This window comes from Hoplias malabaricus, chromosome 4 (assembly GCF_029633855.1).
Source record: "Hoplias malabaricus isolate fHopMal1 chromosome 4, fHopMal1.hap1, whole genome shotgun sequence".
Classification (NCBI taxonomy): Eukaryota; Metazoa; Chordata; class Actinopteri; order Characiformes; family Erythrinidae; genus Hoplias; species Hoplias malabaricus.
In genome coordinates, this window is record NC_089803.1 from 192,838 (window position 1) to 207,131 (window position 14,294).

The 14,294-nt window shown below is 43.5% G+C and overlaps 1 protein-coding gene across 1 annotated transcript in view; it reads right to left on the minus strand.

Moving 5' to 3' along the window:
* Positions 1 to 10,903, minus strand: part of LOC136694214 (uncharacterized) — an 82,418-nt gene extending 71,515 nt beyond the window's left edge. Inside the window, exons 1-2 of the mRNA XM_066667603.1 lie at positions 10,859 to 10,903; positions 7,203 to 7,364 (exon numbers count right to left, since the gene is read on the minus strand). Of these exons, the coding sequence (XP_066523700.1) occupies positions 7,203 to 7,338 (136 nt within the window). The 5' untranslated portion in view covers positions 7,339 to 7,364; positions 10,859 to 10,903. The remainder of the gene's footprint in view (positions 1 to 7,202; positions 7,365 to 10,858) is intronic.
* Between the last annotated feature and the right edge of the window lie 3,391 nt (positions 10,904 to 14,294).

Below are 14,294 nucleotides of genomic sequence, written 5' to 3' on the forward strand. Positions count from 1 at the left end.
CCGCCATGTGCTTTATTCGCACATGGCTATGTTTTGTTTATGTCCTTGTCTCCGCCCTCGTCCCGCCTCCTCGTCCGTGTCATGTGTTACCCGTCCTCGTTATCTGTCCAGGTGTTTCTCGTTTGTGTGAGTACTTAAGCCCTCTTGTTTCACGTCCTGTTTGTCGTTCATTTCACTTCATTATGTATTGTTCTCCGGTCTTGTCATGTCGCGTCGTTTATCTCTCGTTTCTAGTCAAGTCATGTTTGTTTCCTAGTTTTGTCGTTTAGTGTATTTTCTGTCTCAGTATTTTATGTCCTCGTCTTGTAGTTCCCTTTATAGTTTGCCTGTGTTTTGTTATATCTTTGGTTATTAAATATATCCCGTGTTTTAGCGAATGCGTCCGCCTCCTTCAATCCGCCCCTCGCTCCTGACAGAATGAACGACCCCCAGGACGCAGCTAGCATGGACTACTACCTCGAGGGGTGTGCCGTTCGCCGGACTCCATTCCGCACAGGCCCCAAAGATCCTGTGGGGGAGGCTTTGAAAGCGGCCTCGGAATGGAGTCGCCGGCTCCAGCTCCTGCCTGGCGCTGTTCCGGATCCTATAGCGGAGGAGTCGACTCGGGAATCGAGTCGTTGCGCCAGTGGGAGTCGAAAGAGTCGGCGGAAGAACCGTGCTGGAGTTCCCCCCTCGCTGGAGGATTACCCCCTCAGGTCCGGGGAAATTTTTGGGGGGGCGTTAAGGGTAGGGGCTGTTAGCCTCACCTCCGTAGCTCTGAGGTCTGAGGCTAACAGGGGCGCACCTCGAGGTGATCTAATGGGTGCGCCTGTGAAACCCCCTAAACCCTTTACAGCTCCAGCGCGAGCCCGGCGAGCAGCACTAACTCCTGTCCTCGAGAGCGCGGCACCTCCAGCCGCGCCTATCTTCGTGAGCGCGACACGCGCCTCTCCAGTCTTCGTGGACGACGTCACAGATTCATCTGTCTCCTTGGACGTCGTCGCAGGTCCCCCTGCCTCCTTGGACGTCGTCGCAGGTCCCCCTGCCTCCTTGGACGTCGTCGCAGGTCCCCCTGCCTCCTTGGACGTCGTCGCAGGTTCCCCTGCCTCCTTGGACGTCGTCGCAGGTTCCCCTGCCTCCTTGGACGTCGTCGCAGGTTCCCCTGCCTCCTTGGACGTCGTCGCAGGTTCCCCTGCCTCCTTGGACGACGTCGCAGGTTCCCCTGCCTCCGTGGACGACGTCGCAGGGCTTCCTGTCTCGGTGATGGCGGCACCCGCCGCTCCTGTCCCATTGATGGCGGCACCCGCCGCTCCAGTGTCCGTGACGGCGGCATCGGCCGCTCCAGTGTCCGTGACGGCGGCTACGGCCTCTCCTGTCCCCGTGACGGCGGCTACGGCCTCTCCTGTCCCCGTGACGGCGGCTACGGCCTCTCCTGTCCCCGTGACGGCGGCTACGGCCTCTCCTGTCCCCGTGACGGCGGCTACGGCCTCTCCTGTCCCCGTGACGGTGGCTACGGCCTCCCCTGCCCATGTCCGTAGGTCGGCCCGAAGGACTTCAGGGCCGATCCCCAGAACTGTGCCTAGGCTGGTTCCTCAGACTGCCACACAGACATTAGCCAGTCCTGGGCACCCCCCTGTTATTTTGGTTCCCTTGTCAGTCCCTGTCCTGGTTCCCGTCTCTGTCCTTGTCCCTGTACCCGTGTCTGCCTTTGTCTCTGTCCCTGTCCCGGTCACTGTGTTTGTGTCAGTCCCTGTAAATGTCCTTGTACCTGTTCCCCTACCAAGTCCAGTCCAGTCTCCTGTCAGCCCTGTCCAGTCTCTGTTTCAGACCCCTGTCCAGTCTCAAGTCCCGTCTCCTGTCCAGTCCCCGTTCCAACCCTCGGTCCTGTCTCAAGTCCCGTCTCCTGTCCAGTCCCCTGTCAGTCCTGTCCAGTCCCTGTTTCAACCCTCTGTCTTGTCTCACGTCCAGTTCCCGTATCAGTCCAATGTCCAGTCACCTGTCTTGTCTCCGGTCCAGTTTCCCTTTCAATCCCCTGTCCAGTCTCCAGTCCCGTCTCCGTTTCAGTCTAGTGTCATGTCCAATGTCAAAAATCTCGTCAATTCCCATGTGTCCACTCCTGTCCTGTCCAGTCCGTTCTCGTCTCTTGTTGCCCCCCTTTGTCAGTCTCCTGTCATGTCCCGTGTCCCGTCTAGTATATTCGGTCCTGTCGTGTCCCCAGCTACTGTGTCTGTTCCCGTCCTGTCCTGAGTCCTGTCACCTGTTGGTTTGTTGTCCTGTCTTGTTTTTCGTGCCCTCTCCTGCGCCAGCTCCTGGGGGGGTTTAGGAGTACGCGCCCGGGAGTTGCGCGTTCTTGGGGGGGGCATCTGTCACGCCTTCGTCCTGTCAGTCTGTTGTCCCCGCCATGTGCTTTATTCGCACATGGCTATGTTTTGTTTATGTCCTTGTCTCCGCCCTCGTCCCGCCTCCTCGTCCGTGTCATGTGTTACCCGTCCTCGTTATCTGTCCAGGTGTTTCTCGTTTGTGTGAGTACTTAAGCCCTCTTGTTTCACGTCCTGTTTGTCGTTCATTTCACTTCATTATGTATTGTTCTCCGGTCTTGTCATGTCGCGTCGTTTATCTCTCGTTTCTAGTCAAGTCATGTTTGTTTCCTAGTTTTGTCGTTTAGTGTATTTTCTGTCTCAGTATTTTATGTCCTCGTCTTGTAGTTCCCTTTATAGTTTGCCTGTGTTTTGTTATATCTTTGGTTATTAAATATATCCCGTGTTTTAGCGAATGCATCCGCCTCCTTCAATCCGCCCCTCGCTCCTGACACCAAACACCTTCAAAGGTTTCCTAAGCCTTTAAAATGGTCCCTTAGTCTAGTTCAGTTGGCTCCACAATCATGGGGAAGACTGCTGATTGACAGATGTCCTGAAGGCAGTCACTGGAATCAATGCTGGAGTCAGTTTATTATTGTACATGTTGGAAAGAATGACATTGTCAAGCAGGAGTCTGAAGTTTCAAAAAGAGACTTTAATGACCACCTTAACACACTCTGTAAGTTCAACATACAATTTTTCATCAGTGGACCTTACCTGCAGGAGGCACCAATATGTCCTCAAGGTTACTGAGATTACACACCTGGCTACAGAACAGCTGCAGGTCAAATGCACTGAACTTCATTGACAACTTTAACTTGTTATTTGGGAAGAGAGAACTTTTTAGGAGAGACTGCACACAAACAACAGGGGTGTTAAACAGACAACCTCATTTTCTCAGTGTGTAATTTATCCACTTCTCTTGGTGGTGGCACATAAGCACCATCATCCAGGAACTCTGCTGTACAAGCTGATGACTCCATTTCAGAGCCAGAACATCCTACCCCCACTGAGGACAACCTGAGGGAGCAGCAGACATTGGACATGAGTGGCAATGAACAATTCTATCAGCTGCCAGAGACACCAAAACCCCAAGAGGAATCCTCCATGTCCTCTATTTCCCCACACATCACCCCACCTAAACCTCCCAGCAGCCATGGAGAAGCTGGTATCGGCTGGGACAAGGCTGTCACTTTCCCTGTCCGCCAGCGCTCAGGTGCAGAGAAGAACCACCCAGCTTCTACTCCACCCTCATCTACTGCCACATCCCCACTGCAGTCCCCCAGACTGTCTCCTAAGAAAAATCATGCTCTATCACCACCTAGAGCACCTCAACGGAAGAGGCAAGCTCATTAACCCCCGGAAAGGCAGCTTCACTCATGGCCCCATTGCCGTGCAGGAGCTCCACACAGCTTCGTCAGCTGATAAGGGCGAGGAAAAGTGATGTTTTTCGTGTCCTTTCTGCTGCAGTGATTATGTCAGCAGTAACATGTTTTCAAAACAAGCTTGGACCTTTGGTGCCTGTAATCTCTCCCATTCCAGTACTTATCAGAGAGAAAAAGAAAAGGTAGTTCAGGTCAGATTCTGTGAATGTAGCCAATCTACAGCATATAAAATTTGAGACAGAGATGATGTGGCAAAGTGCACGAGTTACTAAGTTAGCTCTTCTAAATATCAGATCTCTCACAAACAAATCACACTTAATTAATGATTGTATTACAGCACATGGGCTTGATTTTATATTTTTAACTGAGACTTGGCTAAATGAATGTAGTGCTGCAACTGTTTTATTGGAGTCAGCTCCTCCAGATTTTCACTTTTTAAATGTATCTCGTGCCAGTAGAAAAGGTGGAGGTCTAGCTGCTCTGTTCCATGGTTCTTTTCAGTGCAAGCAGTTATCATTTGGTGACTTCACAACATTTGAGTACCTCTGTGCAGTTCTGAAAGGGACACCATAGATATCACTAGTAACTGTCTACAGGCCTCTGAAGTACAGTGCTAATTTTATTGATGAATTTACAGAGATGCTTTTATTTCTAGAGTCTTTTATTTCTACAGACTTTGACCATTTTGTTATTGCTGGTGACTTTAACATATCGACAATCCCAAGGACTGTTTTGCCAAGGAAATACACGCCATATTGGACTCTTTTGGCGTTTCACAGCATGTTAAAAAGAATACACATTGTCAGGGTCACACGCTGGATACTGTTATCTCAAAGAGTCTCAACATTTGAGTAACTGTGAAGGACGTCGCGTTGTCAGATCACTACTGTGTGTTCTTTGAAATGTGGGCCTCACCAGTCATCAGGGACAGAAGAGTTTGTGTCAAGAAAAGGATTATAAAGGACTGCACAGCTACACTTTTCATGAGTAAAATGTGCACTACACCATGTGAACAATCCAACTCTGTTGATGATCTGCTGAATAGTTTTAACTCAAAAATTGTCAGTGCTATGGATGCGATTGTGCCAGTTAAAGTGAAGACTTTGTCTTGCAAACAGAAAGCACCATGGAGGAATGTTTCTGTTGTTCAAATCCAAAAAAGGGAGTGTCACAAGGCAGAACACAGATGGTGTAAAACAAGTCTTCATATTCACAAAGAACTCTACAAAGATAGGCTACGTGAATACAACACGATAATATGCAAAACACGACAATCCTATTTCTCATCAACCACAACATTAACAACAGCAAAATCCTGGAGGTTGTGGGTTCGATTCCCGCTCTGGGTGACTGTCTGTGAGGAGTTGGTGTGTTGTGTCCATGTGGTTTTCCTCCGGGTGCTCTGGTTTCCTCCCACAGTCCAAAAACACACGTTGCAGGTGGATTGGTGACTCAAAAGTGTCCGTAGGTGTGAGTGAATGTGTGTGTGTGTCTGTGTTGCCCTGTGAAGGACTGGCGCCCCCTCCAGTGTGTATTCCCGCCTTGCGCCCAATGATTCCAGGTAGGCTCTGGACCCACCGCGACCCTGAATTGGATAAGCGGTTACAGATAATGAATGAATGAATGAACATTTGCTTAGATACGTAGGCTGGAAAGGTATCTCTTCTATTACTTCTTGATCTTAGTGCTGCCTTTGATACCATTGACCATAAGATTCTTATAGATAGACTCACAAACTGGGTTGGACTCTCAGGAACTTCTCCTGAAGTGGTTCATTTCTTACCTGGAAGGCAGGATCTACTTTATAGAAATAGAATATAATATTTCAGAGAACATGCAAGTGACCTGTGGTGTCGCTCAGGGTTCTATTCTTAGTCCACTTTTATTTAATTTATACATGCTTCATCTTTCTCTTCTATTTCCAGTAACATTAAAGATTTGAAAGTATTTATTTATTCCTCCTCATGCTTTTTCAGATTCTACAGGACTATGCAGCTATGCAGATGATAATCAAACGACTCATGTCCAGTTGACTCATTAAGAAAGTGCCTTGAACACATCACTTACTGCATGGGACACATCATTCTGCAGCTGAACAAAGATAAAACGGAGATTATACTATTTGGGAACAGCAGTGAGACACAGATTGGCTGCGTATCTGGACTCAAGAGAAGAAAGAACTGGCTCACAACTTTGGTGTATTAATGTATTAATGGACTCTGGAGAAACTTATCCATGCTTTTATTTCTAGAAGGATTGATTACTGTAAAGGTCTCTTAACTGGACTTTCAAAAAAGACCATTAAACAGTTTCAACTGATTCAAAATGCAGCTGCCAGAGTTCTCACTAGGAGCAAAAGAATAGATCACATCACCCCATCCTCAAATCCTTACACTATAACAGTCTGCTACAGAATAGACTTTAAGGTGTTATTACTGGTCTATAAGTGTCTAAATGGGGTAGGACCAGTGTATTTATCAGATCTGCTTCAGAGATATGATCCGAGCAGAGCTCTCAGATCTTTAGGGACTAGTCAGCCAGTCCTGCCTCAGGTCAAAACTAAACGTTCCTGTTTGAGCAGCTACAGCTCAGTTTAAAATACTCTGAACTTTTATTCTGTAATGGCACTTTAATTCTTTTCTTTTATTGTATAATTTTTAATTGTTTTAATTTTTACCATGTTTTCTTTCTGTAAAGCACTTTGAATTGCTCTTGTATGAAAGGTTCTCTATAAATAAACCTGCCTTGTCTTGTCTTGCCTTGCATTCAAGAGCCACCACACACAGACGCATCCAGGACATGGGCTAAAACTGTTGCCGTCCTTGTGTCATGCCACTCATGTGCCTGATTGGCCAGCAAAATCACTCAACCTAAATTAGATTCTCTATGGGGTATTATCAAGCGGAAAACGAGAGACACCAGACTCAACAATGCAGACAAGCTAAAGGCCGATATTACAGTAACCCGGGCTTCCACAACACCTCAGCAGTTCCGCAAGCTGATCACCTCCACACCAAGCTGCATCAATGCAGTAATTAAAAAGGAGCCCTGACCGAGTGCATATACTGTACATATTTTTAAGTACAACATAATACATTTCTGTATTTTAAATTGGTCTTATATAATATTCTAATTTTCTTAGATAATGACTTTTCATTAGCTGTAAACCATAATCGTCAACATTAAAATAAATAAACACTTAATAGATCACTCTATTTGTAATGAATCTATATATGACTTTAACCTTTTTAATTGATTTACTGAAATCTTTTTAAGTTTTTGATTATATTCTTTTTTATTGAGATGGATCTGTATTTGCTTTTCTCTGAAGAATTGGTCCCAAATATATAATAGGGGTTTTTCCCAGACAGGGATTAAGCCTAGTGATGGACTATATCTTCTTTTCACTGGGAAATAACAATTCAAAATGCTGTGTAGTCCAGGACTAGGCTAATGTTTCTGCTATATTTCCCATTCTTACCTATGTCTTCTAGGTTCTTTTCTGTGACACTGTCCAGGAAATCTTCTTCACTTTCAATTCCCATCTCCAGGAATTTGTTGTAGTATTTTTCCAATCTGTGTCTTTCAAGTAATTCAAACATTTTTTGTTTCTCCATTTCTGATCTCTCAGTAATATCCTGACCTGTTAGACAAGAACATACAAATAAAGGAACAGTTATACAGAGTGAATAACACCACTGACATTTAATACTAGGGTTTTAGTCCCAGCTTGGTCAGGAAAATCACAGAAAGACCCTGACACTTCAGTTTGTAACATTAAAGATTTGAAGGTATTTATTTACTTATTTTCATAGATTGAAGGTTTTGAACAAAAAAAAGATCCTGACCACACAGTTAACCCCAAATAATCCACATTTTTATGCAGCTTGTGCAGATCCTGAAAACTACAGCATGGAGCCTGCAACTCATGAGGAGCCAGTTGTAAAGTTTGACAGCACAGGTGAGGATGCATGTCCAAATGAATTCATTTAAACATATATTTTACATTTACAGAAACCAAGGGTGCAGTAGATACTGTCACTGTCACACAACTCCAGGGTCCTAGAGGGTGTGGGTTCGAGCCCTGCTCCTGGTGACTGTCTGTGAGGAGTGTGGTGTGTTCTCCCTTTGTCTGCATGGGATTCCTCCGGGTGACAGTCTGTGAGAAGTGTGGTGTGTTCTCCCTGTGTCTGCATGGGTTTTCTCTGGGTGACTGTCTGTGAGAAGTGTGGTGTGTTTTCCCTGTGTCTGCCTGGGTTTCCTCCAGGTGACTGTCTGTGAGGAGTGTGGTGTGCTCTCCCTTTGTCTGCATGGGTTTCCTCTGGGTGACTGTCTGTTAGGAGTGTGGTGTGTTCACTCTGTGTCTGCATGGGTTTCTGATGGTGCTGTGGGAGTCTAGACTAGATGTTTGAAAGAAATCAACTCTTGATCTGGGCTTGAGATGTTTTTGAAACTTGTATTGGACTTTAATTTTTCTTTAAACTAGGAGTCAAGTCAAGGTTCAGTTCAGTGCAATGCTCAGGGCTCAGTATAGGGCTTGACTCAGAGTTGAGATCAGGCACTGGAGATATAAAAAACCGGATGTCAAGAAACTTTTCTTGGTCCTAATGGTGCTAGATTAAACTGTGCATCTTTATATTAAAATGCTTCCAATTTACTGACGAATACCACAATATTTAGATGTTCATTGTTTTTATTTTTTCTTGAAATATTCTTTTTTCATAACCCTGTGGTAGAGTGAGCATCACACTCTCTCTGTGTGTTAAGATGATCTTAACACTACAATATTTTTGGGACACCAGGCTCTTGGTCCACGTTCTTGGGGACTGTGACATATCAAGGCTTAGTGAACCCTCTAATGGCCAATATAAGTCATTATAGGATCATAACCTATTGATGAAACATGAAAATATGGAACACATTTTATATCTGAAATTCATGGCTCATGGCTCCTAAACTAAACAGGACACATTCTAACAGTGGAGGTATCAGGGCCAGGGCTAGGGCAAATACAGTGTGGGGTTTCAAATTTTTTAAGGTGGGGTGTAGGTGATTCATTAGCAAGGAACCTCTCAAAGTGAACTGCACAATCTGTGTTTCTGTCTGGTCTTTCTTTTGGATATCCATGGTTTAAAGCTTTAGGCAGCGATGCTACTAACTGATGCTTGGAAGCTCGTTCCACCAGTGTGGTACCAGAGATGACAATAGCCTCGACTGACCTGTACGGGGGTTTGGCCGTGTTAGTTGGCGCTCCTTTGAGGAACGGAGAGGGCGGGCGCTAATATATGGTTTTAAGAGTCTATTGAGGTGCAGATGGGAGCAGAACCAGTGAATACTCTGAAGGCCATCATTAGTGATTTAAATTTGATGTGAGCAGCTAAGGGTAGCCAATGCAGCTCAACTAATAGGGGCGTGACATGTGCTCTTTTAGGCTGGTTGAAAACCAGGCGTATGTCCCAACTTCACTGGAATTGGGGTTATATGTTGTACAATGACAAATAATTGCACATTATCATTTAATTGAAATCAATCAAACTTAAGAAAATATTGTAGCGACAGTTTTAACTGATGCAGTGAACTAAATGAAAGTCCAATTAAAGAAAAAAATATATTGGTAAATGCCTAAATATGATGCATTCAGAAATTATATGATGCAAGATTTTTAAAAAAAAATACATTTTTATTTAAAGGGCCACATAATGTGTGATTTTCAAAAAGAAATTGGTTTTATTGTATTATTTAATTTGTCAGGCTTTAAAGGGTTAAAAATGATACTCAAACTGAAACTAATCAAATGTGCATAAAATGGCTGGCATTTGTTAATTTCCTCTCGTGGGTTTTTGGATTTTGAGACTTTACTTTCGCATTTCACCCACTCCACACACAGCAGCCTGATCCACAAATGTGGCCAGCAGGCGAATAAGACACCGCTAGGTGGCACTGTTGTTTTCCCCAGTGTCTCAGGACTGACCTGTTTCTCTCAGGGCCACAGCAAAACAACCCCCTGTAGGCGGAACTATGACTCCATTGGCTGCCGCAGTAAATATAGACAGCTAACTCTGGCTGCTGATTGGCTAAATAAAAGTGATGACCAATGAGAAGCGCATATTCTCTTTCGGAGCCGTGGGGTATCTGCCCCTCCCTCCGGCTGAGGGAGAGCATCTGTCTGAAACAAATCACCCGTTTTAACAGTCCAATCACTAAAATATGAAATATATCAGTTCCGTATCAGTCCAATAATCAACATGGCTTTAGTCCAAATAAGGGATGATTTTGACGTATTTTATTTGACAACCCTTGTCTGCAGCAAAATTAGGGAAGTTCCGCTGGATTTTAACGACGTTAAATTTAGGGCACCTTCAAAAGTGTTCCCCAGTGATCCCCCTCTTAACTGTCTGTGATATGAAGCTGAGTTCAGCGGCTTTCTTTTCGAACTTCCACATTAAATACTGTGCAAATGCTTCTCCATTTAAGTTGGTCCCACATAACAACGTTGTCACACACATAACAACAATGTTCGTCAGGCTGCTGTGTGGATCGGGTGAAATGTGAGAGGAAAGTCTCAAAATCCAAAAACCTGTGAGAGGAAATGAACAAATATGTCACAGAAAACAAGTGAGTGACTCGATCCACAAACGCAGATTCTAAAATTTATGAATACATTTTAAATTCAACTTTACAAATATATTCAATGTAAATTTAAACAAATGTATTTATTTTAGCATAAAATTGATATATCTATGAAAACCAAAAACATGTGTTTATAAATGTAACTGTATTTGAACAAACTGCAGACTGTGAGACACAGAGTGTGATGTGTTCATTTGTGAACAGTGAAACATATTTGTGTTTTATTATAAACACATTGTGTTTAACATTTACACATTTGTAAAGTATTTTTAGACTAATCTCTCTCCATACAGGGCCCACTTATTCAGTTCAGGTTCGCAGCACAAATTATATCATAATACACCAAAATGTAGTAGCTTTACTTTAAAGATGATACATTAATTTTACCTTTACCCCGTGGACACTGAGATATGCCTTATATAAATATTAAACCACTCTGTCGGTAACATACATTCAAATTGTTTCTAACAGACTTACTGCTAAATAAAATAAACACAACTCACTCACCAGGCCTGAATACTCCACAAAGGCAGAGTCTGTCACAGCTGCAGTGATCTGTTTGAAAATGAAAGTCTCAGGCCTGTTATAAATGCAGTTAAGTTTCTGTTTCTAAGGAAATCTGGAGCTCCACCCTTTTTATTGCTACAAAGTCAATGTGCTGGTGTCATCTTATACAGTGAACCCTACAGTTCTCAAATCAGCTGCTACAAGTGCTCAAGATTTTCAAAACAATTCCCTCCATCCAGCTGGTACCAGCCCTGTCAGACAGATGCAGTGTGAATGTTCTACCTCAGAATTTCATCATTTATAAAGCTCCATTTGATATAGTTTTATAAACATTTGTATATTTCTGGACGTATTGAAAGGGGCCTAACTTCCCAGGTTTTGGTAGGCTCTGGACCCACCGCGACCCTGAACTGGATAAGGGTTACAAATAATGAATTAATTAATTAATTAATTAATTAATTAATTAATTAATGTATATTTCTGCAACAGGCCACAGTCCAATTACAAGTGAACGATAAAAAAGCAACACACCCAACATGGACACAAAGAAATCAAACAAGGAAAACTTCAAATCACCTTCACAAAATTTCAGAGAGGAATTAAATTTTAATCAACTACAGCTATTAAAAAATCAGCTGCAAACAACTTGCTTCATCCATTACAAAATTCTGTTATTAACATATAAAGCTCTACATGGGCTCACTCCTGAATACCTTCAAGATACTATTTCCTATTATGAGCCTCCACATTTACTCAGATCAAGGAGTATTGGACTTTTAACAGTTCCCAGAATTCAGAAGGCCTCAGCTGGGGAAAGAGCCTTTTCTTATAAAGCCCCCCAATTCTGAAATGATCTTCCAGAAAATGTTCAGGACTCAGACACAGTCACAATCTTCAAATCGAGGCTAAAAACTCATTTGTTTAGTTTATCTTTTGGTAGTTAATGCTCCCCCATAGATAAAGGCGGCAGATCCAGGGGGTCCATGGACACAGGGAATTATAGTAAACTGAGACGCTGGTGTCATCCTGCCGCTTCTCGCGATCACTCAGGTTTGTTGACGGTGGAGCGGAGGGATGCCAGTGTTTCAGGATGCTCCCGTGTCTGTGTGTCCTCCTGATTCTCTTCTTTTAGTTAAAGCTGTCATAGTCAGATCTGCCAGAGTCATTAGCCACACTCTGGAAATGTTCACACTCTCTGCTTTACATTCAGCCAAACAGATCACAACTAACTCCATCCCTCTACCTTTTTCTGAGTAAACGACCCCCACCTGTCCGTCTGGACATTGATGGATGACTGTTGAGCTCCTGCTCTACGTTTCAGACCATCTGCCCATGCTCCAGCCACCACCACTGGCCTCGGAGCTGCCCCTACACTGAAGTTCTCACTGACTCCTACCTATTACCAGTAGACTGACCAGAGGAGGGTAGGTCCCCTGTGTGAGCCCTGGTTCCTCCCAAGTTTTCTTCCACAGCTCTGAGAAAGTTTCTCTGTGTCACTGTCGCCCCAGGCTTCACTCTCCTTGGGATTTTTACATTATTTACATTTATACATTTCATGTCAAAACTCTGTCTTTACTGGATTTCTGTGAAGCTGCTTTGTGAAACATCATCTGTAAAAGGCACTTCACAAATAAATTTGCTTATTTGATTTGACAGTTCCCCACTAAATCATAATATACAGGCTCCCTCTTTAAGCGAGCAGCCATCAGGCCCCTGAAAAACTAATTCATTCAGTCAGCCATTCACAGTCCATTCAGACAGCCATGGAATTTACTTCCTCTGTGACACGTTCCTGATGAATAAAGAAAGCACTCTGAGCATCCATGTCCGCCAGTGCAGTGAAGCAGGATCACAGCAAGGCTCCTTTCACCCTCTCATTCAAAAAGGGTTTCCCAACTCTCTCATCCCCACCCTGTCCTGTCCTTGAGAGCCATTATCCACAAATGGTGAAAACGTGGAACAGTGGTGAGCCTTCCCAGGAGTGGCCGGCCGACCAAAGTTCCTCCACAGCACTGTGAAAGACTCATTGCAAGTTTCCACAAACGCTTGATTGCGGTTGTTGCTGCTAAGGGCGGTCCAAACAGTTATTAGGTTTAGGGGAAAACACTTTTTCACACAGGGTCATGTAGGTTTTAATAATAAAAACCTTCATTTAAAAACTGCATTTTGTGTTTCCTTGTGTTGTCTTTGACTAATATTTAAATTTGATTGAAACATTTAAGAGTGACAAACATGCAAAAGAATTTGAAATCATGAAGGGGCAAACACTTTTTCACACCACTGTATTAAATAAAAAAAATATATTTTTTAGGTGTGCTTGTGTAACAGATTAGAAAGAATACTTGATTAAATTATTTTAAATGGTGCAGTTACGCCTGGTATGGTGTAGTGGGAGATTGCATGAAGGAGGTCAAAGCAATTCAGGACACTGAATGGGTAGGTATTGTTTTCGAGAGGTCTGTAATAAACTATGTTCTACTAGATTATAAAAACAAAGAAGCCATGATTTATCATGCAGTTTGTTCAATGATATGTATATCAGCAGTTTTAGGTTTGTTTATTTACTTGTTTGACTAGCATGCTAATTGCCTTCTACTCATGTTTTCTAGAGTGTTATCTAGAACAATCTGTGGACTAACTCCACGGTACCTTAGGATCACTTGATTTAACCCTAGAACAACTTAAGTTATCTTACTGCAGATCGTAAGAGCTTGAGTATATTATATACAAGTGTCCAATGCTTTTCACATCACTATTTGATCACAAATGTAAGAGGCCTTTTCCAGTTTATTTTTGTTTATTTGTACCTTTTATTACGTTTACATACAAGTATTTACACACACACACACACAAACAATAAGAAGAAAAAAGCAATTCAGGACACTGAATGGAGATTTTTCCATACTGATCTGTAAGCTAACTCTCCCCGACTCCACGATGCCTTGCATGTATTTCAGCAAATAAAAAGGAGCTTGTGATCCACCCAGCAGTCCAAGTGTCTGATGGTGTGTGTGTGTGTGTGAAAGCCATAGAGTGGTGCTGTGGAGGTGAACCCATCACACTTGGACTCGAATTAAAACTAAAAAGGGGCTAGAAACGCCCATGCAGTCAACGCAAGCTCCAGGCACCATATGTCCTCCTCCAGAGCCTGAACACTTCGCTTAATCTTCAGGGCAGTGTTGGCAGTATACTGCTGGCATAGCACATTAATTGGAGTCTTTCCAACCTCCCATTTTCCTTTTTTACCCACTACTCCCAAAAAACCTTGTACTTCCAGCCAAACAAATTCCATCCTTCAGGAGTTTCACATTAAAATGCCAGTAAGTCTGTGCACTAGAAATATGTAACATGCTTACACAGACAGAGACTAGATGGTGATCAGAGAAACCCACAGGAGAAATAGACTCCCCAGTGATTCTACTGCTAAAATGATCAG